Source organism: Neomonachus schauinslandi, chromosome 12 (genome assembly GCF_002201575.2).
Source record: "Neomonachus schauinslandi chromosome 12, ASM220157v2, whole genome shotgun sequence".
NCBI classification, from domain to species: Eukaryota; Metazoa; Chordata; class Mammalia; order Carnivora; family Phocidae; genus Neomonachus; species Neomonachus schauinslandi.
The window spans coordinates 92190915-92216844 of record NC_058414.1 but is presented as its reverse complement, the minus strand read 5'-3'; the positions used below and the strand labels follow the sequence as shown (position 1 = coordinate 92216844).

Sequence of the window (25930 nt, the reverse complement as noted above, 5' to 3'; positions counted from 1 at the left end):
CCAGCCCGCAGTCCGAGCGGCTAGAGCGCTCGGAGACCCTACGCGAAGCCAAGAGGAGCGAGCCGGCGCCCCAGTCTCCTTCCCCTCCCCTCGCCTCGCCGCCTTCTCCCGCACCCGGACCGGAACTATGTGATTCCGGAAGTTCCGGTGCCATTGCTGTATGGGATAAACAGTAATGGCGGAGGCTGCAGCTCCCGGAACAACAGCCACAACATCAGGAGCAGGAGCGGCAGCGGCGGCGGTGGCAGCGGCCTCCCCCACCCCTATCCCCACAGTCACCTCCCCGTCGTCGGGGGCGGGGGGAGGGGAAGGCGGCAGCGACGGCAGCGGCGGCGGCTGGACTAAACAGGTCACCTGCAGGTGAGACGCTGCGCAGCCGGGCGCCGGCGCGGGGAGGGGGCCGAGGCCGCGGAGAGGGCGCAGAGGAAGGGGCGGGCGGAGGACGGAGGAGAGCGGCGTTTGGCCGCCGCCGGCTTCCCCGCCCGCGCTGCGTCAACCCCCGCCGGCCGCCGCGGTGCCGGGCGCGCGCGGCTCTGTTGCGGGGCCGCCGCACCGCCCGTCGCCCTCCCCGCGCTGGCGGAGCGGCGCGCCGCGTAGAGAGAAAGGTGGGCAGACTCCTCCTCCTTTTCATTGTCGCGGGATCGGCAGCCCCTGCTTGGAGCTCCGCAGGTTCGAAAGGAAGGGTGCGTGTTGTCGCCTGCAGCCGGCCTCCCTGCAGGCCTGCGGGGCTGGGGAGCGCGGCCGCGGGCCCGGACGAGGTGGCCTGGCCGCCTGGCCTCGGCACCGTGTCATCCGTTGGTAACGTCTGCTCGCGTCTCTCTCCGCCCCCGCCCCACCCGAGAAGTAGCTTTTGTTATTTCTTCTTTGTATGTTTATCGAGGTTGGCGTTTCTGAGCTTTGTTTTAGAACCGAGTGCCGGGCTGAGGTCGTCTCCTCCGCCTTGAATTACCCACGAGCTGTCCATTCCCCTCCCGCGGTGAAAATGTTCTCTTTTGAAATAACACGCATCTTACTTCCGAAGGAGAGCGGTTTTGTTTGGGTTTGGTATGTCAGATAGATGCAAGTATTTGAAAAATTAGTGGATGGCGGTAATAGGTACGTGTGTACGCATGTAAAAATTGACCGAGCTGTACATACAGGATGAGTGCATTTAATTGAATGTTACCTTGGATTCTTTAGCGACTGGAAGCGTTTTTCTAGCAGTTGGAAAATACAACTGGAATGCCGGTTTTCACCCGGGGGTGGGATAATTTCCATGCAATACGTAAGGATTCTTGGTATACAGAACTCACTGTCCTGGTGTTAACAGTGATATTAAATGGCGTTCTCTGTTTTTATATACATGTAAGGCATGAATAATAAACTTGAGCTTATTTTCAGTAGCGGGATGAAGAAGCATAAAAGCTCTTTTAGGTCGCTTCTCTTCCCAGTCGTTGTAGATCGTAAGAATGGAATCAAGTGCAGTATCTTGAATGAGAATTTCAAAATTCTTGTTCATGAAACAGTTAAGTCCCTATTTACAATTTTTTTCTCTACAATGCTGCAGTTGATTTATATGTGCTAGTTGGATCTTTAAAAAAGAACTAGTGTAACCTTTATATACCTGAGTTTTTAGCCCTTCACTGGCAGTCCCAATCTACCTCTATATACTGAAAATAATGTTGCTTGAATATGAGTTCTTAACAGGAACTCCATACAAAGCCTTGATTTTAACCTATCATTTCCAATCTCAATATAGTCTAGCTTTTAACACCCATCACCAACCTGGCATTACCATACTTATCTCATTTTTTATCTTGGCAGCTGTAACTTGAACCCAACTTTACAGCAGTGCCCAGAATTCATTGTCACTTTTACACTTTCTTCTCTGTTGGACACTTGGCCCTGTTCTTACTTCCCTTTTCTAGTTCCTCAGCAGTATATAACCAGAATTCAGAATAGCTTACTAAATAGGCCAGATAAAAGGCCAGAAAAATAAGCTGAAAACCCAGACTAAGCATTCCTCTTTGCTTGACTTCAGGATCTTTGAGTTAAATGCAATATTGTAGATTGTTCCTGGACTGGTGGGAATTCATTGCCCATGAACCAATAGATTTTATATGTATTTAAAAAAATTTACATAGCTCAGTAATCTAATATTTTGGAAAGGCATTATGTAAAAGATAACATGCTTAGATGTACTAGTTTTTTCTTAAGTTATTTTTAATTTTTAAAAAGTACAGGCTAGTATATCTTTGATTTTAATATTTATTGTTTTCAGTTCTAGGTATGAACATGTATTTTTAAAATTCTCTTTGGATAGTGAATATGAGATCTTCATTTATTGTGGACCTTGAGCTTTCTTGAGCAGGGGCCCTATTTTGTTTATCCTTATGTGTACTTAAGTATCTTTCGGGGACTACCTCATTCAGTTATTCATTAAATAAGTATTAGTGCCTACAACAAGAGACGATGCCCTAGATGTTCAAGGGAATGCAAAAATGTATTTTCATTGTGTTGCTAAATCTCTCTAGAGGAGAATTAAGCTAAGTGATACACTTTAGTGTTTCTGCTTATTTCCTTCCATCTAGCAGTTTGATTAAGGCTATTTACTTAGGGGGCGCCTGGGTGGCTCAGTCCTTAAGCGTCTGCCTTCGGCTCAGGTCATGATCCCAGTGCCCTGGGATCGAGTCCCACATCAGGCTCTCTGCTCCGCGGGAAGCCTGCATCTCTCTCCCACTCCCCCTGCTTGTGTTCCTGCTCTCGGTCTCTCTGTCAGATAAATAACAATCTTTAAAAAAAAGGCTGTTTACATAGGACATAATCCTCCAAGTAGTTAGTTATTTGGAGGACAGATTTTTTTAAATCGCTCAATTTTCGTACTGGTTACTATTTATATTTCTCAAAATTCTACCTCATTGTGTTTGATGTCTGCAGCTTAAGAAAAACTTATACCTTCCCAGGGAACTGTATCATGCTGCCCCCATCAGGCCATTTTTCATATTTTTTTATTGGAATATTATGGAATATGCTATTGCTCTTAGCTTCTTCGAGAGTATAGGGTTAAAATACTTAAAAGTCATAACTTGCAAGCTATAATTTTGGATTTAGACACTGCTTTATGAGAGTTCTACAGTGGTAGATGACTGTTCTGGCATTTGAAATAATATCCCAAAACCAAGTGTGTTCATTTTGATTTTTAAAAATAAAGGAAATTATTCAGAAAGTCTCTATCCATAGTGAAGTTTATTACTTGGAAACTATCTAGCATATAGGCTTTTTTGAAGGGGTGGCACTGAAAAAGTTACCAGCCCATTCATTAAGAATTAATTTGCTACTGACATTTGCCATGTCACCTAACAGTTTTTATTAAATAGGTAACTATTATTTGTATAAGTATTGTAAGAGATAAAAAGCAGAGTAAACCATGGTCCTCAGCCACCAGGAATTTGCAGTCTAGTCTGAAATAGTACATGCACTCCTCAGATTAAGTATCAAAGTTAAAAAATGCCATAGCCGATGAAGTGGTAAATGCTGAATTAGGTAGCATTCTGTAATTTCTTCTGTCAGCCCACAGGCAGGTTGTTATGATGCCTAGAGGTACTTTGAGGGTATTGTTCGGGTCTGTTGTACCCTAGAAGCTACTGTTAGGGTGTTTTGTAATGTATTTTGGCAAACGTTCTTAGGTTTCCAAGAGGTACAGCAGTAGGGAGATTTCTAGGCGATTATATTTGTCTTAACTGGACAATGTCTGGAGTGACATTGCAGTGAGCACGAGCCGGAGGGAGGGTCAGAGGTCATCTCGGTGGAGGGATGGACCCCATACCCATCCAAGCTCAGTGGGGAGTCTGCTTTGAGATTCTCTCCCTCTCCCTCTGTGCCCCCCCCATCCTTCTCTAAAATAAATAAATTTTAAAGTCCTATGGCCCAGCCTTTTCTCCAAAGGAAGCTTTAGTCTGGGCAATGGCATCAAGATTTGGTTGGTGGCTTGGTGGTGGCATTTAAAAAATAAAACTTCGAGGGGCGCCTGGGTGGCTCAGTCAGGTCATGGTCCCAGGGTCCTGGGATCGAGCCCCTCATCGGGCTCCCCCGCTCTGCGGGAAGCCTGCTTCTCCCTCTCCCACTCCCCCTGCTTGTGTTCCCTCTCTTTGCTGTGTCTCTCTCTGTCAAGTAAATAAATAAAATCTTTAGAAAATAAAAAACAAAAAACAAAACTTCGGTTTCATTTTGGGGAGAAATTTCTTGAGAGGTTTGCCTTTTTTTCTACTTTCTGATACAGCGTAACACTTTTCACAATCATAATCTCTTAGAGATGGGTTGGTGAGGAGGGATTTCACTGTGAGAATTGTATTTAATTCTGGAAATACCAATAGTGTTCATATCACTGAGGGATAAAAGGCCAGAAAAATAAGCTGAAAACCCAGACCATACAGACCAAACAACCATTTATGTTTAGCATTTGGCGGTAACTAATTAGGGCTTGTGTTCTAGCATTTTTGTTGATTCTGAAGTATCAGGTGATTTTGTGTCTGCTTGAATTCCTTCAGTGTTGCTAGTTCTGGACCTCAGGAACATGTCATTGCTGGGTAATTCTTCTCCGGCTTCATGTTGAACCATATAGATACATGATGTATCTTTCTGCATATGAAAAGGTTCTTTGTATTTTGGCTATATTACTACAGTTACTTAAAATCTTGTGGCATGACATACAGGTGTCTTGCCTTAATCGTTTGCCTTACTCTCATTTATTTTTATTTTTTTTTTAAAGATTTTATTTGACAGACCCAGCGAGAGAGGGAACACAAGCAGGTGGAGTGGGAGAGGGAGAAGCAGGCTTCCCGCCGAGCAGGGAGCCCGAAGCGGCGCTCGATCCCAGGACCCTGGGATCATGACCTGAGCCGAAGGCAGACGCTTAACGACTGCGTCACCCAGGCACCCCCTGCCTTACTTTTTTATTTTATTTGACAGACACAGTGAGAGAGGGAACACAAGCAGGGGGAGTGGGAGAGGGAGAAGCAGGCTTCCCGCTGAGCAGGGAGCCCGATGCTGGCCTGATCCCAGGACCCTGGGACCATGACCTGAGCTGAAGGCAGACGCTTAAGGACTGAGCCACCCAGGCACCCGTTGCCTTACTCTTAACTTGATTTGTTCTGTGTACCTCCTCTGCCAGGCTGGTCATAAACCAATATAGTGAACAAATGTGGTCTGGCAGGGCAGAGTAAAGATGTGGAAGGACAGATCTGAATGAACATGCATAGCACAGACTATGCAGGTACTGACTTAAACATTCTTATATCTAAAAGATTGCTGAAACCTGCAGAAAGTCATATAGCTTCTCATTGACAAAGCTGGAATTTAAAAGTCTCCCCAGTTTTTTGTTGAAGATTTTGTCAGAATGCACAAGCAGGGGGAGCAGGAGAAGGAGCCTCCCCACTGAGCAGGGAGCCCTGTGTGGGACTCAATCCCAGGACGCTGGGATCATGACCTGAGCCGAAGGCAGATGCTTAGTGACTGAGCCACCAAGGCGCCCCTCCGTATCTGTATCTGACTTAAAATGATCCCAAAGAAACACTGAAGGTATAGACACCTTCTTGTGTTTAAACAGGAACAGTTCTCACTGGGCATGAGACAGTAAACTACTGTATTTGAGCACTATACTGTTTCAAAAGGATAACCTTACCAACTGGATACTTTTTTTTTTCTTTAAAGATTATCCTTATTTACTTGAGTGCGAGAAAGCACAGGGTGAGGGGCAGAGGGAGAAGCAGACTCCCCATTGTGCAGGGAGCTGGAAAGGGGGCTCAATCCTGGGTCTCAGGGATCATGACCTGAGCCGAAGGTAGACACTTTAACCGAGTCACCCAGGTACCCCTGGATACTTTTCTATGTACTTTGAAGCAATATTTTACTGCTGTGGTGATTACAATGTAATTTTTTTTAAAGAATTTATTTGACGGAGAGACAGCGAGAGAGGGAACCACAAGCACGGGGAGTGAGAGAGGGAAGAGGAGCCTTCCTGCCGAGCAGGGAGTCCGATGCGGGGCTCGATCCCAGGACCCTGGGATCATGACCTGAGCCGAAGGCAGATGCTTAACGACTGAGCCACCCAGGCGCCCCTACAATGTAATTCTCATTGGCTTGTATAGTTAGGGGGTGTCTGTTGATGTTTTCATTTATGCAGTCAAATGAGTTTTGTGTTTTTTTTTAAGACAAAGAGCACAAGCAGGGGGAGGAGCAGAGGGAGAGGGACAAGTAGACTCCCCATTGAGTGGGGAGCCCATTGCAGGGCTTGATCCCAGGATCAGAGCTGAGCCGAAGTGAGACGCTTAAGCGACGAGCCACCCAGGCTCCCCCAAAATTAATTACCTGTTGATAAACAAGTGGTTTAACTTAGTTGCCTGAGTTACATTATGGTAAACTTAAAATAACTGTTGAAATTAGGTCAACTATAGTTAAATTATCACTTCCTAATATATTCTTAGATTTTGTTAACGGACTACAACTCCAGGGCACTTTAGGATATTGGTCATTTTAACTATTTCCACCAACATGTTAGTCTTTTAAAGTGATGTACTGTCATGCAGAAGTTTTCCCTTACAGGTACTCTTTGAATAGAACCTTTCACATTTCAGTTTTGGGCAGCCGCCTTCCAGTTTCCTTAGGTAAATATGGATAATTTATACATACTCAGAGATAAGTGGGCAAGTGGAGTATACACTCATTCTAGATAACTGTGACACTCTTGGATATAGCGATGTCGTCAGCCACACTAAGGAAATACGTACTTTTTCCTTCTGTGCCTGTTTGGGGAGTTGTGGCCTGCCAAAAATAAACCTTCATTGCTCTCTGCTCAAGAGACCGATACCAATAAAGGAGCAAAGAAATTTAAAAAAACCTGGGGTGCCCTGCCTGGCTGGCTCAGTCACTACTAGAGCATGTGGTTCTTGATCTCTGGTTGTGGGTTCAAGCCCCACATTGGACGTAGAGTTTACTTTAAAAAAAAATGGGGGAGGGGGGAGAAACGAACCCTGACAGAAGTCAGTGATGGGAAGATGGAGGATGGTGGTGGTGGTTCTACTCTACGTGATCAAAAAATGACTATGACTTCTAACCTAGAGAACTGTAGATGCTGCTTGCTCTACTCATCCCCCTCCATCCCCACTTTCTGATTTTAGTAGGTATGAGGTGTTTATTTCTAGCAAATTCCAAATGATGCTGATGGTGCTATTCCAGGTCCTACTAAGGCATACTCTGATCCTTGGTGTTAAGGAAACTGCGGAAACTGCTAGTTAGGTACACATGTAATACTTTAAGGCTGAGGAGCAATAATCTGCTAACCAAAGAACATAAGGTGATTTCTCTTGGCCTCTGTGTGTGCAGCAAATTTGGTTATATTTTCACATGTGGGTTTTACATGAAGTTACAAGCAGATTCCATGCCCAGTTTGGAGTCCAGCGTGGGGCTTGAACTCAAAACCCTGAGATGGAGACCTAAGCCGAGATCGAGTTGCTTAAGCAGCTGAGCCACTCAGGTACCCTTCACGTGGCTTTTCAAGCATTAAAATGGTTTCTTTTTTAAGATTTTATTTAGGGGTACCTGAGTGGCTCAGACAGTTAAGCGTCTGCCTTTGGTTCAGGTCAGGGAGGCTGCTTTTCCCTCTCCTACTCCCCCCACTTGTTCCCTCTGTGTCTCTGTCAAATAATCTTTAAAAAAATTTTTTATTGGGGCTCCTGGGTGGCTCAGTTGTTAAGCATCCCCCTTCGGCTCAGGTCATGATCCCAGGGTCCTGGGATCGAGCCCCGCATCAGGCTCCCTGCTCCGTCGGGAAGCCTGCTTCTCGACATCTCCCACTCCCCCTGCTTGTGTTCCCCCTCTCTCTGTGTCTGTCAGATGAATAAATAAAATCTTTTTAAAACCTCTTGAGGGAGCACTATATAGAGAGCACAAGAGCGCAAGCAAGAATCGGGGGCAGAGGCAGAGGGAGAAGCAGGCTCCCTGCAAAACAGGGAGCCCAACATGGGGTCCAATCCCAGGACCCTGAGATCATGATGACATGAGCCGATAAGGCAGACCCTTAACTGACTGAGCCACCCAGGCACCCCTAAAATGGTTTCGTGAAGTAGTGAAACATACAGTAGTCTGACCCATTCTGGTCTACATTGTTTATCTTTTTTTACAGGTAGAGCTGCCATTATAGCTAAAGTTACTACCTCCCTAGGACTGTGAAATGAGAACTGTGGCCAAACTGCAGAGACCAGATTAATGAGCACCTCAGAGTTGAAATTTAAATTGGTGCGCACATGTATAGGCAGTCTTCGTGTGATACCATAACGGATAATCTCCTCATACAGTCTTATTTCTGCTTGCTGTTGTGTTCATTTCACATGTTTGTGTAGAATAGGATATATTGGGTATATTACCATACAGCACTAGGATATCACTACTCTACGGAACTCTCTAGTGTGTTATTGGTGGTGTCCATTGGTCATGAATTCTCTTAGGACTGCCTTGAACTTTGTGGTTCTTTCTTCTCACAGGTATTTCATGCACGGCGTTTGTAAGGAAGGAGATAACTGCCGCTACTCCCATGACCTCTCTGACAGTCCTTACGGTGTAGTGTGCAAGTATTTTCAGCGAGGATACTGCATTTACGGAGACCGCTGCAGGTAAGATGTTTCAGAACACACAGATCAGTTTTGCTGAGAGGTGGAGTGGGAGAGGTTGAGAAAAAGTGAGTAAAATACATAATGCCAATAGCTTTATAAAGAGATAAATGCTTTGAAAAGTATTCCTTAGCAGTGTTAGTACACTTTAAATCTTTTAACTTGGAGGGCATGTATTAATACATTTTTTTTTGAAAAAAATGAGTTTGTAATGTAGTAATTCCTGAGGAGCTCCTTCTGCAAACCTAGGGATAAGGTGTGGAGAAAGTATTTGTATATCGCATTTCCTTTTTAAGACTATAAGTGATGTGCATATCTCTTAATAATGAATTAGGAGAGAAAATGGCATCGTAGGTATTTGGAATAGTGTTACTACTTAACGAGAGCTTATCATTGCTTATCATTCAGTGTCAACTTCCCTGAAACCCTTCAGCTTGCAAAACTAAATCTAAGCTTAGATTTAGAGGGAATACTCAGGAATGTGTCTAGTAACCATCAGAATGTTAAGAACCAAGAGGGATTCATTCTTTAATCTCTTATCATTATTAATTGAATTGGTACCATAATCCTGTTATATTGCGATTCAGCAGCAGTGGCTTGTGCTTAGAAATAGGTGGAGGTTTTATTAATCTTCCCAAGTTAGAAAAGATGTTTCAGTTACCTGTTGATTGGAGCGGCCCGGGTGGCTCAGTCGGTTAAGTAGCTGCCTTGATTAGGTCATGATCCCAGGGTCCTGGGATCTAGCCCCTCATTGGGCTCTCTGCTCAGCGGGGAGCCTGCTGCTTCCTCGCTCTGTCTGTCCTTCCCCCTGCTTGTTCTCTTTCTGTCAAATAAATAAAACCAATAAAAAATAGTTACCTGTTGATGTTGAACAAATTACCCTGAGATTTAGCAGCTTAGAAATGATAAACATCTCCCAGTTTCTGGGGGTCTGACTTGGGTGGTTCTAGCTGTGAGATTCTAGAGATTGCCGTCAGGAATTTGGGCAGGGCCGCCATTATCTGACCTCTCCCCGGGGGCTTGGAGGATCACTTCTAAGGTGCCGAGAGACCTTAGTTTTTTACCAGCTGGACCTCTCCTTAGGGCTGCTTTAGTGTCCTACTTGGTTGCTATCTTTCCCCAGAGCAAGTGATTCAAGAGAGCCCGCAAGGACACGTCCACAATGCCTTTTATGTCCTAGTCTCAGAAGTCCTGCACTCACTTCCGCTGTACTCTGCATTACAAGCAAGTCACTAAATCCAGCCCATGTTGAAGTGTTCAAGGGTAGAGAGATTGGGCCCACCTTTTGAAGGGAGGCTTGTCAAAGAATTCTGGACATACTTGAAACTCTGATACCTGAGTTTAGGTCCTTTTGCTCTCTGCTAATTTTTTTCATTGCAGTATTACTGGAAAGGGGAAAAATGACACACACCCCCAAAAAACCCAAACCGCCAGGCTTATCGTCACAGTATGAAGGGGGGGGGGTAGAACTCCATCCTACTATATATAAAGGAGCGATTCTTTGTAGTAGGATGGTCTCTGCAGGTTTTCTAGGCCAGCTTAATTGTAGGGGAGCCTGGTTCTTTGCCTAAACAATCAGCCGAGAGTCTTGTACACTCCGTCCGGGGAGAGAAGAAACAAATGCCAGGAGTGGGAGGGGAAACTAGGGTGTCCAGCAGAGTGAAGTGGAGAGTATGCTTACAGTACAGCTGGTAAACAGATCAGCTGCTGCTTCAGAAGAGGGACTCATCAGATTGGACCATATAGGTGGGGAGAATGAAAAAGTTAAATTGAAGAAATCGAAGCTAAGGCTGAGGCTGTATGTGTTAATCAGCTTATTTTTCAGGGAACTTCCCCAGCCCTAAATGGCATTTAGGCATTTCATATTCTCCTTGGGAATAAGTATGGAAGCCCATCCTCAACCTCACCCTGTAATCAGTCGACTTCCTTGTGGGAGACTGAGGTCGAAGGCCAGGGAGTGAGGTGGGTGCACTGTTTTGGCGACGCCCTGACATGGAGGCAGTTTCAAGTCACCTGATAACTGGCTTTTTTCTTTAAAGATGCAGCTCCCTCTTTGGCCAATGATCTGATTTTGAGCTAGGTTTAGAGCTCTCAGGGTGAAGTGAAAGGAATTAGGGAAACCTATTATTACTAGTTGGCCTGAAAGAAGCTTCTGTGGCAATTGGGACAGACTGGAAGATTTACACCTACTTTTCACTCTTTCTGCGTAGGGATCTTTTTACACAAATTGGCCAGTGCCCAGGGATTTCAGATATTGAATGCCTCATAGAGGTAATAGTTTATGATGAAAGACAATGTGCTAATGCCAACAGTTGACAAATGTTACTGTGTCCATGCCTCATGAAGGTGGCACTGTTAACTTAGGCCAGTTCTCCATTACTCAGAAGTGTTGAACACATTGCACGACCTCAACATCCTTTGCCCCCACTTACTCAATGCCATAAGAACTCCCTCATTGTTTATGAACACCCAGTGGAGAAAGAGGGAGTATTGCCTTGGTTGAAAACCATTGCTATGGTAGATTTTCTTTCCTTTGGAGGGCTCTTTCCCTCTGGACCCACTGAGTCCCGCAAATTAACGTATTTAAGATTTATTTATTTGAAAGAGAGCATGCAAGCGGGGAGAGGGGCAGAGGGAGGAGAGACACAGACATGATTCCCAGGAGATCCTAGGAACCCTGAGACCATGACCTGAGCTGAAACCAAGAGTCAGACGCTAAACCTACTGAGCTACCCCCGTGCCCCATAAGTTAAAATTTTAAAGACAGATACCAGACCTTGGAATGATTGGGGGTTGGAAGTAGCCAACCAGAGGGGAAAGCATCTATCTTAATCTTGCTTAAAGATGGAAGAAAAATTTATTTCAGTTTCCTTACATAGAAATTAATACTATACCAGAGTATTTGCAAAGATGTGAAAGAAAAGCCCAATATTGGTTTCAGTGTTGTCTCAGTATTGTTTCTTAACACTTTGATTAAAAGGATCACGGGGGCGCCTGGGTGGCTCAGTCATTAAGCGTCTGCCTTCGGCTCAGGTCATGATCCCAGGGTCCTGGGATCGAGCCCCACATCGGGCTCCCCGCTCTGCGGGAAGCCTGCTTCTCCCTCTCCCACTCCCCCTGCTTGTGTTCCCTCTCTTGCTGTGTCTCTCTCTGTCAAATAAATAAAATCTTTAAAAAAAAAAAAGGATCACGGATTCTGTGATAGGTCTTTTAATCAATCTTGAGGAATTAATTTAATAATCATTACAAACACAATCATCATGGACTCTGAATCCAGTAGATGTTAGTCCTCTTAAGTAGGAATTGGCAGGCTTCGTTTGTACAGGGCCAGATAATAAATGTATTTTGGCTTTGGAGGCCATACTGTTCTCGGCAATAGCAGGCGTAGATTATACATAAGCGAATGAATGTGGTGTGTTCCCACGAAACTTACTGAGACGCTGAAATTTGAGTACATTTTTCAACCATTTAAAAATATCGAAACCAAGAATACAAGTCCGTTGCTGTCTCCTGAATTATACAGTTAAAATTGCCCACATAAATGGCCTGTGGCCTATAAAAGAAGTTACTTGTCAATGGGGAGCCTGGCTGGCTTGCTCAGTATCAAAACCATTTTTAGCTCTGGGCTCGGCCTGAGGGTCATAGGCTGGATTGATCCCTGTTCTTAAGAAGGTCCGTGCTTCAGTGAACCATATTTCTTAGTAAGCACCTTTTGGTTGGTTGTTTATTTTTAATATTTGAGAGAGAACACACACACAAGTTGACAGAGTGGCAGGGAGAGGGAGAAGGCTCCCTGCTGAGTGGAGAGCCTGATGCGGGGCTCAGTCCCAGGACCCTGGGATCATGATGACTGAGCCACCCAGGTGCCCCTAGTAAGCACCTTTCAAAATGCGTCTTGCATCTTTCTTGCTTTGTTAGGTTTTTTTTTTCTTATTTGGACTTTCTTTCCCTAGTACCTATGGACAGATCTTCACTTCAGAATCATTTTTATAGATCTGCACTAAAGGATTAATTTTGGCTAAATTGGCAGATTTGATTTTAAAAGTTAATACTCATTTTTCTTAGAGAGAAAGCACAAACGAGGGAACAGGAGGCAGAGGGAGAAGCAGGCTCCCTGCTGAGCAAGGAGCAGAAGTCAGATGCAGGCAGATGCTTAACCCACTGAGCCACCCAGGCATCCCTAAAAGTTAATACTCAAAATAGATTATCATTTGTATTCAAGGACCCGGCTTGATTCACTAAATTTGACCCCTCAGTAGTTGCTTGTTTTTTTTTTTTAAGATTTATTTATTTTGAGAGCAAGCCTTGGGGGTCAGGGAGAGGGAGAGAAGAATCAGGCTCCACACCCAGCCTGGAGCCCAAGGCGGGCCTCTCTCACGACCCCCAAGATCATTACTTCATTTAACTGACTGAGCCACCTAGGCGCCCCAGATGATACGGTCCTTAATGCATGGCATGTGTTTATTAGTAGATGTTGCTCAAAAAATTGAACTGTTTGGGTGCCCAGGTGGCTTAGTTGAGTCGGTTAAGTGTCTGTCTTTGGCTCAGGTCCAGCGGGGAGTCTGCTTCTCCCTCTCCTTTGTCCCTCCCCACTGCTCATGCTCTCTCTCTCTCCAGTAAAATCTATTAAAAAATGCTGTCTAATATGGTAACTATGAGCTACCTGTGCTACTTGAATACTTGAAAATATGGCTAGTGCTGGGACCAACAAACTGGTTGTACACTGAAGTATAAAGAGCTATGTGGCCATTGGTTCCTGTCATACAGAGCAGCGTAGAGTCACATTAGAACACCAGTTGACAATTTTTTGACAATGAAGTGAGGTGTGGTGCAGGTGCATACTCCCAGTGGTTTCTGCTCTCAGCTTGCATGATTCAGGATTCCAGTCTGGAATAAAACACACCGGGTTTTATAGCTGACAGCAGGTACTTGGAAGGAAGGCAAGGGAAAGTAGGTTCCCTAAAGCTTAAGAGTGGGAATATGAAGGTTTGAGATGATAGAATACAATGGTAAATACAAGCAAATGTTCGCAGTAAGCTAAGGGATGGTGTGTATGTAGTTAGCCTTTATGTTTATTTTAGATGGAAATACACACACCAGTAACACAGCTGGCCCGTGGTTAGGATGGCCCGATTAGTTTGCAAGACCTGCTAGATACGTGTACTGTAAGTTATGCCAATTCAGACTTACTATGTATCATTAATTTATTGTGTCTGAATGTCTCAATTGTGGGGATTTTGTTGGGCTGGAAGTGGGTTCTTGAAGGGAATAGTTGGGGATGTGTTTTAATAATTTACAAATGAAAAGGAATGAAAAGGTATAGAGTAAAAATTTGAAAAGTTATCAGGTCAATGACTCTATAGGAAAAGAATACATGTTTGTATATTAAGTCTCCTGTTTAATATTGTGAACACTTTAACATATGTGGTAAAATGTTTTATGTTTTCTACTTGAGTTTGAGGGTTCGCCTTGCTTCGATCAATCTTGCGGTGCACAGTCTCTTTAGCAGAGTTGCCATGGGAACCGTGAGACTCCAGATTCGAGTGGAATTTGAGGGATGATAGATGGTCATCTGCAGGGGTGGGCAAACATGGCCTCTAGGCCAAACCTGGCTGAAGGCTCTAAGTTTGCTGACCCCTGGTCTGTGACCTTGCTACTCAAGAGTGCTTGGGCCAGCAGTAATACCCTGTGTGGGCTTGATAGACATGCAGAATCATGGGCTCTGCCCCAGACTTAGAGATTCCAGATTTGCCTTTTAACAATTTCCTGGGTGATTCATAGGTAAGAGATTTTGAAAACAACCCAAGGACAGGATCAGGGAATTCATACCCTAATTGGGGCTGCTGGCTAGACAGTGACTGCTGACTTTGAATTTTTTTTTTAGATATGAACATAGCAAGCCTTTGAAACAGGACGAAGTGACTGCTGCAGATCTAACTGCGAAATCCTCCCTTGCTGCTTCCTCAAGTCTCTCATCAGGCATTGGCCCAGTTGTTGAAATGAATACGGGCGAAGCCGAGTCAAGAAATTCAAACTTTGCAACTGTAGGAGCAGGTTCAGAAGACTGGGTGAATGCCATTGAGTTTGTTCCTGGGCAGCCCTACTGTGGCCGTAGTGAGTATTTTGAAGACTAAAAACAACTTAGGGTGCTAGGCCATAGCTCACCAGTTAGCAGGCTTTCGCAACCTTCCTGCTTCCACTCTTCACACTTAGCCTGAGTTAATACTCTAAATTGGATTACCTAAGAATAACCGATGGAGTGAAAGAAACTTTTTGAATCCCAGTGAATTTAGAATGTTTAGAAAAACCGAAGCATCTTTTAATCAGTGCAATCGCACAAGAAGTACGTAAAAGTGGGGTTTTTTTGTTTTTTTTTTTTTTCAACAAGCAGCATTAGAAAATTGATCTCTCAAGAGAGAGAAGGGATTAGTTAGTAGACTTTCGGAATTTAATTGAAGTTCTTCTCATGTGTTTTCTGTTCAGTTAGGTTCTCAGATACCTTGGTTCATATATCTGCTTTACCCATTTTGGACCTTTACTACCTTCTTAAATGTTTTCAGCTGCCCCTTCCTGCACTGAAGCATCCCCGCAGGGCTCAGTGACCAAGGAGGAATTGGAGAAAGAGCAAACGGCAGCAGAAACCAAGCAGCAGCTCTGCCCCTATGCTACGGTCGGAGAATGCCGGTACGGGGAGAACTGTGTGTATCTCCACGGAGACTCCTGCGACATGTGTGGGCTGCAGGTCCTCCATCCGACGGATGCTGCCCAGAGATCGCAGCATATAAAAGTAAGTCTTCAGGGAAGTAGTCCGTTAATGCATGTGAGATTTCTTCGAAGACGCACATCTCATTGGTATTTAATACATTAACATGCTTGTGCAGCCATTACCACAGTTCCCCTGAAAAACTTCATGCCCCTTAGCTCCATTAGTTTGTTCTGCCCTTCCCTGCAGTTCCCTGGCAACAACTAATCTACTAATGGCTGGACTGGCCTGTTGTGGAGATCACATATGAATGGAATCCTATGTAGCCTTTTGTGACTGTCTTAAACATTAGCATAATGTTTTCAAGGTTTATTTGTGTTGTGGTGTGCATCAGCACTTCATTCCTTTTTCTGGCTGAATAATAATGCACTGTATAGCTATACCACGTTTTGTTTTTCCGTTTCCTCAATTGAAGGACTTTAGGATTGTTTCACCCACTCGCTATTGGGAATAATGCCATGAGCATTCATATGTAAGTTTTTGTGGGCATGTTTTAAGTTACCTTAGAGAGTAGAGTTGCTGGGTCATCTGGTAACTCGATGCTTAACACTTTGAGCAATGCCAGACTTTTTGCACAATCAGTACACCATTTTACATTCCCAATCACGGTGGATGAGGATTTCAGACTACAGTTCTCGCAAGTGAGAACAGGAGCAGGAGAGAGGGCAGGCTCCCTGCTGAGCAACAAGGACCTGTATCATGACCTGAGCCGAAGGCAGACCACTAACCCACTGAGCCACCCAGGCACCCCCCAGACTATGGTTTTTAAGCCCAATTGCAATGTAAGTTTTTTGTTGAAGACATTGTTTTACAAACTTTATATTTATTGGAGCAACAAATTCTGCTTCTAACCATTATCACGTTTAAAAAAATTAATTGGTTGTTGGGTAAAGCATAGTATAAGAGACATGATTGAATCCTACCTTCACGACATGCTGGCTGTGTGAATTGGCGCAAGTTAAATCCTTGTCTTTCAGCTATATATTGGGTATTGGCAGCAGTGCTATTTGTTTCCTTCCCCCCCCCTTTTTAGTAGTGTCTTTTAGGATTGTTTAAAAAGAACTTTCAGAAAATAAAAATGTTATTAAAATACTGTAGTTATGTGTAATTATGGGTGACTTTGCTTTTTTTTTTTTTTTTAAAGATTTTATTTATTTATTTGACACGGAGACAGCGAGAGCAGGAACACAAGCAGGGGGAGTGGGAGAGGGAGAAGCAGGCTTCCCGCCGAGCAGGGAGCCCGATGTGGGACTCGATCCCAGGACTCTGGGATCATGACCTGAGCCGAAGGCAGACGCTTAACGACTGAGCCACCCAGGCGCCCGACTTTGCTTTTTTTCTATTCCTTAAAATTAACGTGTTCTAAATTTAAAAAGTATGTGTATATATATAATGTCCGTCAGCCTCACTTCTACGTAGACTTGATGCCCAGTGTGGGGCTTGAACCCACAATTACGAGATCAAGAGCTGCACACTTCACTGATTAAGCCAGTATGCCCCTCTTTTTACAGATTTGAGAGAGGAGGGGGAGGGAGAAAGGATCTTAAGCAGACTCCCTGGTAAGTGCAGTGTCAGACATGGTAACTCAATCTCAGAACCCTGAGACCAGAACCTCAGCCAAAACCCACCAAACCACACAAGCGCCCACCTCTTTTTAAAAAAGTTTAAGTAATCTCTATACCCAACATTGGGCTTAGACCCACAACCCCGAGATCAAGGGTTACATGCTCTTCTGCGTGGGCAAGGTGCCCCCATAATTGTTAATAGCACCAAAGTTGGAAACAACCAAAATGTCCACCCGATGAATGGATAAATAGCGGTCTGTCCCTGTGATGGAATATTACTCAGCAATAAAAAGAAATAAAATACTGATACCTTCAGTATAGATAACTCTGAAAATGTGCTAAGTGAACAAAACCTGTCACAAAAGGACACACTTAATATGAAATGCCCGAATAAGAACAGCCACAGATTAGTAGTTGACAATGAAGTGGGGGAAGGGTCGGTTTCCGGTGAAGTGATTTCCTTGCTGTGGGTATGGGGTGGTTCTTGGGGTAGTGAACACATTCCAGTACTGACTGGTTTGATGGTTGCATGACTGTGCATCTACAAAGACCGTTTAATTGTATCCTTTAAATGAATGAATCCTATGGTATGTGAAGTATCTATCTCAAAGCTGTTTTTTAATTTTTATTTTACTTTATTTTTTTGTTTTATTTATTCATGAGAGTCAGAGACCGAGAGAGAGAGGCAGAGGGAGAAGCAGGCTCCCCGCCTAGCAGGGAGCTTGATGTGAGACTCGATCCCGGGACCCTGGGATAATGACCGGAGCCGAAGGCAGATGCTTAACCATCTGAGCCACCCAGGCGCCCTCAAAGCTGTTTTTTTTTTAATGTGAAAATTAGGTGCCTAAGCACCTAATTGTCGCCTAATAAATGTTAGCTTCCTTCACCCTCACTTCATGACATGTAAATTAAGACCTTAATCTTAATTACATTTTCCATTTAGAAACCAGAAGATCAAGCTTAGTATGAAAAACTGTCTTAACATGTATTGTAACATGTAGGGTAGCGAAGATTGGATGATACTTTTTTCCCCCAGTTTCTGAAGTTGAGTTCTTAGTTTGACTCTAGTGATGGATGTAAATATGTAGAATGTCCACCTGTATTTGAACAAAGCCGTTTTTCGAGTCAGTTGGGAACATCTTTTCAGTTGACTTGATTATTTGAACTGAGTCATTAACTGTCAAGTTGAAGTCTTTCATTATTCAGTGACTTGATTACACTTCTTCTCTCTCCACTTTTTCTAGTCTTGCATTGAGGCCCATGAGAAGGACATGGAGCTCTCATTTGCTGTCCAGCGCAGTAAGGACATGGTGTGTGGCATCTGCATGGAGGTGGTCTATGAAAAAGCCAACCCTAGCGAGCGCCGCTTTGGGATTCTCTCCAACTGCAACCACACTTACTGTCTCAAGTGTATTCGCAAGTGGAGGAGTGCTAAGCAATTTGAGAGCAAGATCATAAAGTGAGACTCCTCCCCAATCTTCGTTTGTGCTTTCTATTTTGGGGAAGAATTTAGTATCTTGTGCCAACTTTCAACCAGATGGACCGCATTTAAATGCATGCATTTTGTCTTGAAATGGGGGTGTTCTAATTGGAATTTCTTCTTTGTATTTCAGCTAGCTTCTAGGTTAGTTGGTATATCTTTTATTTGAATGAGGAAACCCTATGTATCAGTTAGTAGAATCTTCGTGCTTTTTCTGAGGAGACTGTGTTTAATGGATTAGCCAGTTTAGGCTCAGTGAAGAAACTTACCTAGCTCTGAATGTATGTTTCCTGACGTTTTACATTTTCCACTTTCCTATTCATCCATTAAGCTAGCCAATAATCCACCATCCTTTAAAGATTGTTCTCATAACTGAACAAAAACTACATAATCTAAACAGAGCAAAGTTACAAGAAATAAATTTATTTAAATGAAAGAAAAAGGAGTCCGTGTGAAATGTCTTCTTTTGTTTTCTTTTTTCTGTTTTTGTTTTTCGTTTTTTTTTTTTTTTTTTTAATGGAAGTTACTTTTGAGTGAACTGGCTAGCCATTGAGTTGATTTAAGGAGTTTGTCTTGCCTCAAAAGAAATGGTCAGTTGTGTGACAGTGTGTGGAACCCTTTCAGGAAATGCCCACTTGGCTTTCAGTTAAGTCTTTTAAGTATGGAGGTGACGCACCAGGGTGTGTCCTTGAGGAAGAGTGGGCCTGTCACGGGGGATGTGCATTGCAGCCTGTTCATTGTTTCCCAGGTCCTGCCCAGAATGCCGGATCACATCTAACTTTGTCATTCCAAGTGAGTACTGGGTGGAGGAGAAAGAAGAGAAGCAGAAACTCATTCAGAAATACAAGGAAGCAATGAGGTATGAGCACTGCAGCCTTTTCTCAGGCTAAGATCCCAACGTCGCTTGGGTTCACTTTGAAAAGAACAGTGCTGCATTATATACTCCTACCTCCTTCCTACCCTTTCTTTGCCTTCCCAGTACAGTTCCTTTTTGTCACCCCTGATAACACTTACCCGTTGTGTACCTTGCTATAACGCAGTCCTTGGGGTGCACACCCAGGGACTGGGTTATAACGAAGTCTGCTCTGATAGCTGAAGCCCCGTGAGTGGGTTCTGGCCTCATTCGGAGTCCGTGTTACAGTTGTCCTGTGTGCTTGTGTGTGGGCTTCCTAGAAGATTTCTCTCTCTGCTGGATCTGCGGGACTGGAGCTGTTACGAACAGCACAGACTTGAACAGAGTATCTTGCTGTAGTCAGTGCTTCATGCATTAGTACACACGTTTAAGAACACACCTTGGGGAGGGCTGGAAGCAGACATGCTGGTTCTATCACTACCTGTTTAAAGAAATACCGGATGATAGTCAAATACAGACCTGAAATCCACTGTGAATAAGGGTTGCGATATTTTCCTTTCCAGCAACAAGGCGTGCAGGTATTTTGATGAAGGACGTGGGAGCTGCCCATTTGGAGGGAACTGTTTTTACAAGCATGCGTACCCTGATGGCCGTAGAGAGGAGCCACAGAGACAGAAAGTGGGAACATCAAGCAGATACCGGGTAACTCTCGCTGTTTTTTTAAAGGAGGGGAAATACCACCCTATCAGTTGAGTCCCACACAGATTGGGGTAGGGGAAGGAGATTAACACTCAGGTCTGGGAGTGAGACTGGCAGATGAAAGAACAGCAACCTCAGGGAACTGGGAGGGATAGGTGAGGAAAAGCTAGCTCTTAAAGGTCTAGAGTAAGCGGTTTGCCTCAAGTAACCAGAGGGGAGGAATTGGTAAAGTCAACCCTAAATAAGAAGTCTGGTTCGTCATGCCCTCTGGTGTGCTGGATGTTTTGCCTTAGAAACAACAGAATAGAAGATGCTACTGGACAGTGCCATCCCTATCATGGCCTTGTTTTTTACAGGCCCAACGAAGGAACCACTTCTGGGAGCTCATTGAGGAAAGAGAGAACAGCAACCCCTTTGACAACGAAGAAGAGGAGGTTGTCACCTTTGAGCTGGGCGAGATGTTGCTTATGCTTTTGGCTGCAGGTGGGGACGACGACCTGACAGACTCTGAAGACGAGTGGGACTTGTTTCATGATGAGCTGGAAGATTTTTATGACTTGGATCTATAGCAGCTTGACGTGGCGGGTGAACTGGTCTGCTGAACCTCAGACAGTAGCTGTGCCCTCTGGTGGTGTGGCAGTGCCCGAGCTTCTCTCCTAGGCAGGCCTATCAACTCCAGGTGCTGTCGTGATCCTCCTTACCCAGGGCCTGTCTCGATCCCTCACCTTGCCCCAAGGAGTGTGTTGTTTTCTGTTTAAAAAGTTACAAAAATAAACCTTAAAGCTAGTTTTTTTGTAACATGAATTTAACTGTCAGACAGTTAGCATAGGTATGTTGCGTCATCTGTTTTCCACCAGATTGACACCGTTCTAGGGTAGCGTTGATGGACTCTCCACACTTAGAGGATCCCAGGTTCAAGAACAGTATTGGCCCTGCTTTGGGGTACAAGAATAGACGGGATGGGTGACGGATCTGCACTGTGGCACGTAGCCTGCCACAGACTTACGAGGTGGATACCCAAGGTTTCTGGTGAAATCTGCACATCTGTGTTTTTAAATCTGTTCCCTACCCCATAACTCCCACTGTGCACCTGTTCTGTGATTTTGGTTTCTCGTTGAATTGCGCACAAGTCCTACTACTGGGTAACCAGAACCAGGTGCGAATGTGTTGAGATTTTTACTGTGTTGAGCACGACAGGGAAGTTGAGAAGGAACACGTACAACAGATGCAGTGGCCTGCGTGAACGGCCGAGCTGGAAGCGGACTCCCGGGGGCTGATGGACTTGGTGTGTGTGAGAGTGTGTGAAAAGCTTCTCATCCCTGCATAGATGCTGTGTTCTTAGCCTTAGTGGAAAAACTTTGGTTTAGTGGTTTCAGCCTCGTATGGCACACAGATGTGAAGGACAAAGCAGGATATCGGTAGCTGTCGGTAGAGCGGTGCTAGCTCTGTCTATATAAATAGAAATGGGCTTAGCCACAGGGGTCGCCTGTCTGCTGGTCCCATTCAGTAACACAAACCAGGGCTCGGATACACAGTTGTATTTAATATTTTAGGGTCTCCCAGCCTCTCCAGGCCAGGCACTTTGGGACAAATGTTTGTCCTCATTTGAGGTTTTGTTGTCAGGTTTTTGTGTTTGTTTTTGTGGGTATTTGCCTCATTCCATCCCTGAGCTTTGCAGGTAGACAGATGTGATTCAGAACTTAGTTGAAGGTGTTTCTTGTAGTGGGGTTATTGGTTGGCAGGAGTAAGTCATGCTTTTCCACTGAAGGGGGGGGCGGGGGTGGTAATCCTCCAGACAAGCTAAAGTTAAGTTGTTAGAAGAAGATTGGAAACTAGCTTTGAGTTTTGTCGCTCTAGTTCCTAAAATAACTTGGAGATGCTCCTCATTTGTCCCATCTACTGCTTTGATTGATTCCTTGGATCCCACCCATTCTTTCACTCTAAGAAAAAACAAGTAATTGTTGCAGAGGTCTCTGTATTTTGCAGCTGCCCTTTTGTAAGAAGCACTTTTCCCAAATAAAACAATAAAAAAAACACCCCAAATTGGCTTTCTGTTTTGTGTAATGAGGTGTTCTGAACCGTGTAGGTGTCAAAGCATAGCATTTGTTTCTTGACTCTGATCGGTTCATCAGTTCTGTGGATACAGTTCATTGAGAAAAGTGATAGCTTCCCTAGACCTGGCCTGCTGAGAAATGTTTGAGCGAGACCTTACCAGCTGGGATCATCACACTATTTTGTACTTCAGAATTTGCAAGACTAACTAACTCTTAGGCCGCCTTGAGTGGCCAAAAGCACTGCCATCCGCCTGTGGTTGAACTCGCTTCCTACCCACAAATAGCAGGTAGGTCACAACACATGATGTGTTTCGAAAGGGTACTTTTCTCTCCAACTGTTCTATCACACTTCTAATAAAAACCATTCTGTGGTGACCTTTTTGCATTGCTTATTTGTAAAAATACTGCTTCCTAGAGGGGCACCTGGGGGGCTCAGTCTGTTCTCAGCTCAGGTCATGATCCCCGCTCCTTGCTCATCTGGGAGCCCACTTCTCCCTCTTCCTCTGCCCCTCATCCTACTTGTGCTTGCTGTCACTCTTAAGTAAGTGGAATCGTTTAAAACATTTGGATTAGGAATTACCGGTGTTTGCATTTCTAGGAATTGTGTGTATTGTGACTTGGCATGGTCATGGTAACAGCTGTAGGTCCACAAGTTGTCTGTTTCTGTGAGCTCATGTATCCACTGCTTCCTTCCAGAAGTGCTGAAAGTCTGCCTTCAGCTGCTACTGACCAGGTCGTGCTGGGGTTCACATGCACCCCCAGAGTGATGGAGAGCCTCCGAGGCAAGGTAGAAGTGTTGGGGCTCTGAGTGGGGAGACTTAAAAGCCTCTGCATTTTGGTGTCTGGAAAGTAGGGAGAGGCTCATCAGTAGCTGCCCTGTTGGCGTATTTGAGTCTGTGGTCCAGGGAATGGTCTACGGAGGCAGTGACAATAGCTTACTGGAGTTGAGGTAGGTTTGTGTTGGGAGCAGCTCCCTTTGCATCTTGGAAAAGGCAGTGGAAGTTCGTGTATCCGCCAGTCATGTGTGTTGCTGTCCTGTCCTGTGAGTTGCTGTCCTGTCCTGTGAATTGCACGTGCGCTGTGTGCCCACCTGTTGTAAGTGGAATTCTCACTTCTCCACTGCACAAAACTGGTCTCAAATATCTGCCCGCCACTACACACAGTAAGTGCTGTTTCCATTTCTTAACTCCTGTGAGCTCCCACAGATTCATTTGAAGCAAATAATTACCCACTTGAGATGGAGAAGGTGCAGGAGATGGAGAAAGGGTCATGGTTGTCACAGCATAGCAGCCTGTCCCAGGTTGAAACCATCATTTTATAAGGAAAACTAAAAAAGATACTTCTGTTTAAAATACTCAGTTGTGTTAGGAGTATTTTTTTTTTTTTTAAAGATTTTATTTATTTATTTGAGAGAGAGAGACACAGTGAGAGAGGGAACACAAGCAGGGAGAGTGGGAGAGGGAGAAGCAGGCTTCCCGCGGAGCAGGGAGCCCGATGCGGGGCTCGATCCCAGGACCCCGGGATCATGACCCGAGCCAAAGGCAGACGCTTAACGACTGAGCCACCCAGGCGCCCCTGTTAGGAGTATTTTTTTAAGGCATCTTACTCAAGGTAATCAAGTAAAAACTAAATTCCCCAATTATATGATGAAGTCAATTGTCTTAATGAACCAGCACAGACTTGCGTGGTTTAAAATTGGTATTTGGTATATAGATACTAGTAGAATATTACAAACTGTTCTTGCTTTCTTGTTTTACCCATTGGTAAAAAATGTTACTGATGGAAATGTTATTTTAGAAGGTGACTGGTATAGTGTGATTTTCCAATTTTTTTAAAAAAGATTTTTCTCAGTACAAGCAGGGGGAGTGGTAGCAGGAAAGGGAGAAGCAGGCTCCCCTCTGAGCAGGGAGCGTTATGTGGGGCTAGATCCCAGGACCCTGTATCATGACCTGGGCTGAAAGTAGACGCTTAACTTGCCTGAGGCACCAGGTACCCCAGTTTTTGAAATGTAAGAAGCATTTATTTAAATTATTACTGGCTCAATCAGAGCATGCAACTGTAGATCTTAGGGTCATGGGTTCAAGCCCCACATTGGACATAGAGCTCAGTTTAAAAAAAAATACTGTTGTAAACAGGGTAGTTTAAGTATCCTTCAAACACTAGAAGCAGTTTGAGAGTTTCCATAGGCTTGAGCAGCAGGTGGAATTTTAAGATTTTGAGTGGGGACAGAGGGGTCAGAGGGAGAAGGAGACCCCCGCTGAGCAGGGAACCCCATGGCAGGGCTCAATCCCAGGACCCTGAGATCATGACTGAGCCAAAGGCAGCCCCTAAACCAACCGAGCCACCCACCTGCCCCAAACAGCCTTCCATTTTAGATAAAAGAAGTACTCTGTAGTAAATAAACAAGGTAGTTTTTATTTCTTCCTTTTAAATGACAGGAAGAGGGGCACCTGGGTGGCTCAGTTGGTTAAGCGACAGCCTTCAGCTCAGGTCATGATCCTGGAGTCCCACATCGGGCGCCCAGCTCACTGGATAGTCTGCTGTTCCCTCTGACCCTCTCCTCTCATGCTCTCTCTCTCTCTCTCTCTCTCTCTCTCTCTCTCTCTCTCTCTCAAAATCTTTAAAAATGACAGGAAGAGGGTGCCTGGGTGGCTCGGTTAAGCGACAGCCTTCAGCTCAGGTCATGATCCTGGAGTCCTGGGATTGAGTCCCACATCAGGCTCCCTGCCGAGCAGGGAGTCTGCTTCTCCCTCTGACCCTCCCCCCTCTCATGCTCTCTCTCTCGGTCTCATTCTCTCTCAAATAAATAAAATCTTAAAAAAAAAAGACAGGAAGAGATCCATTGCTGATAATGGAAAATATCAAAGATCTTCACCAAAACTAACCAGGTCTTCATTATACCTCTGAAGCTGTGCATAGAAAAAATATCATGCAGTACCTACGCAAGAATTTTTTGGTCCAGTTGGTGTGCCTAGTTTCCTTTTAATCAAAAGCTTATTCCCCTCAAGACTTCTTTCTGATACGTTTACTTAACTTTCTTTAAAAGGGCTTGCTTTTACTTAACGTGGATGCAGGTCCACTAACCCACTTTCTCCCATGGCACTTGCTTTGGTGTTAAGAGGAAGGTAACCATTTGTTTTACAGATAGTCCCTCCCAGGCATTGGGCCAGCACTGGAGTTACAGTGGCAGAAACTACATCAGAACAGTCCATGTGATCCCTCCACATCCCAGACTCCTTTGCAGTTCACTTGGTGCCACGTAACTCCCTTAGACCACCTGCTGCAGGCATCCATCCCTCTTGCTGTCATGGAGATGTTTTCCTGGATCCCTAAGTCACAGGAGAGCGGAAAGCCCCTCCACCCCAAATCCTGCATTGAGATGTGGGAGCTTTTTGGGGTGGGGGTTTGGCGTTTATTTTGCTAATGTACCCTGGCATGAAATACCCTAATAGAATAGTTGTGATATTCATGAAGTTAACATAACCGTGTGATTTTATTTTAGGTGTATAACATAGTGATTAACAGTGGATATTTTTTTCGATAATTTGATTATTATAAAGGTGTAGATTAAAATGAGCTTCCTTTTTTTTAAAAACTTTTTTAAAAGATTTTATTTATTTATTTGAGAGAGAGAATGAGAGAGAACACATGAGAGGGGGGAGGGTCAGAGGACGAAGCAGACTCCCCGCTGAGCAGGGAGCCCGATGCGGGACTCGATCCCGGGACTCCAGGATCATGACCTGAGCCGAAGGCAGTCGCTCAACCAACTGAGCCACCCAGGCGCCCCTAAAATAAGAACTTTTAATAAGAGGTCTGGCTACTCTGGGCAGGGAAAGCTCATCTGACGTGAGATCTGAAGGGGAGAAAGGGCATC

At 44.6% G+C, this 25930-nt stretch overlaps 1 protein-coding gene across 1 annotated transcript; it reads left to right on the top strand.

The window, feature by feature from the left end:
• MKRN1 (makorin ring finger protein 1) lies at positions 1-22010 on the top strand. The gene is made up of 8 exons (XM_021692763.2): positions 1-360; positions 8517-8645; positions 14527-14756; positions 15203-15429; positions 18215-18429; positions 19199-19309; positions 19867-20005; positions 20359-22010. Exons 1-8 carry the CDS (start codon positions 176-178, stop codon positions 20569-20571), a joined length of 1449 nt encoding a protein of 482 aa, XP_021548438.1. The 5' UTR covers positions 1-175; the 3' UTR covers positions 20572-22010.
• The last annotated feature ends 3920 nt before the right edge of the window (positions 22011-25930 follow it).

What these genes read in the sequence shown, in the direction of transcription:
- MKRN1 (XM_021692763.2), top strand. Translation starts at nt 176, where the DNA reads ATGGCGGAGGCTGCAGCTCCCGGAACAACAGCCACAACATCAGGAGCA. An exon ending in GCAGCCCTACTGTGGCCGTA is followed by an intron (nt 14,757 to 15,202) that starts GTGAGTATTTTG and finishes AAATGTTTTCAG; the next exon opens with CTGCCCCTTCCTGCACTGAA. An exon ending in GAACATCAAGCAGATACCGG is followed by an intron (nt 20,006 to 20,358) that starts GTAACTCTCGCT and finishes TGTTTTTTACAG; the next exon opens with GCCCAACGAAGGAACCACTT.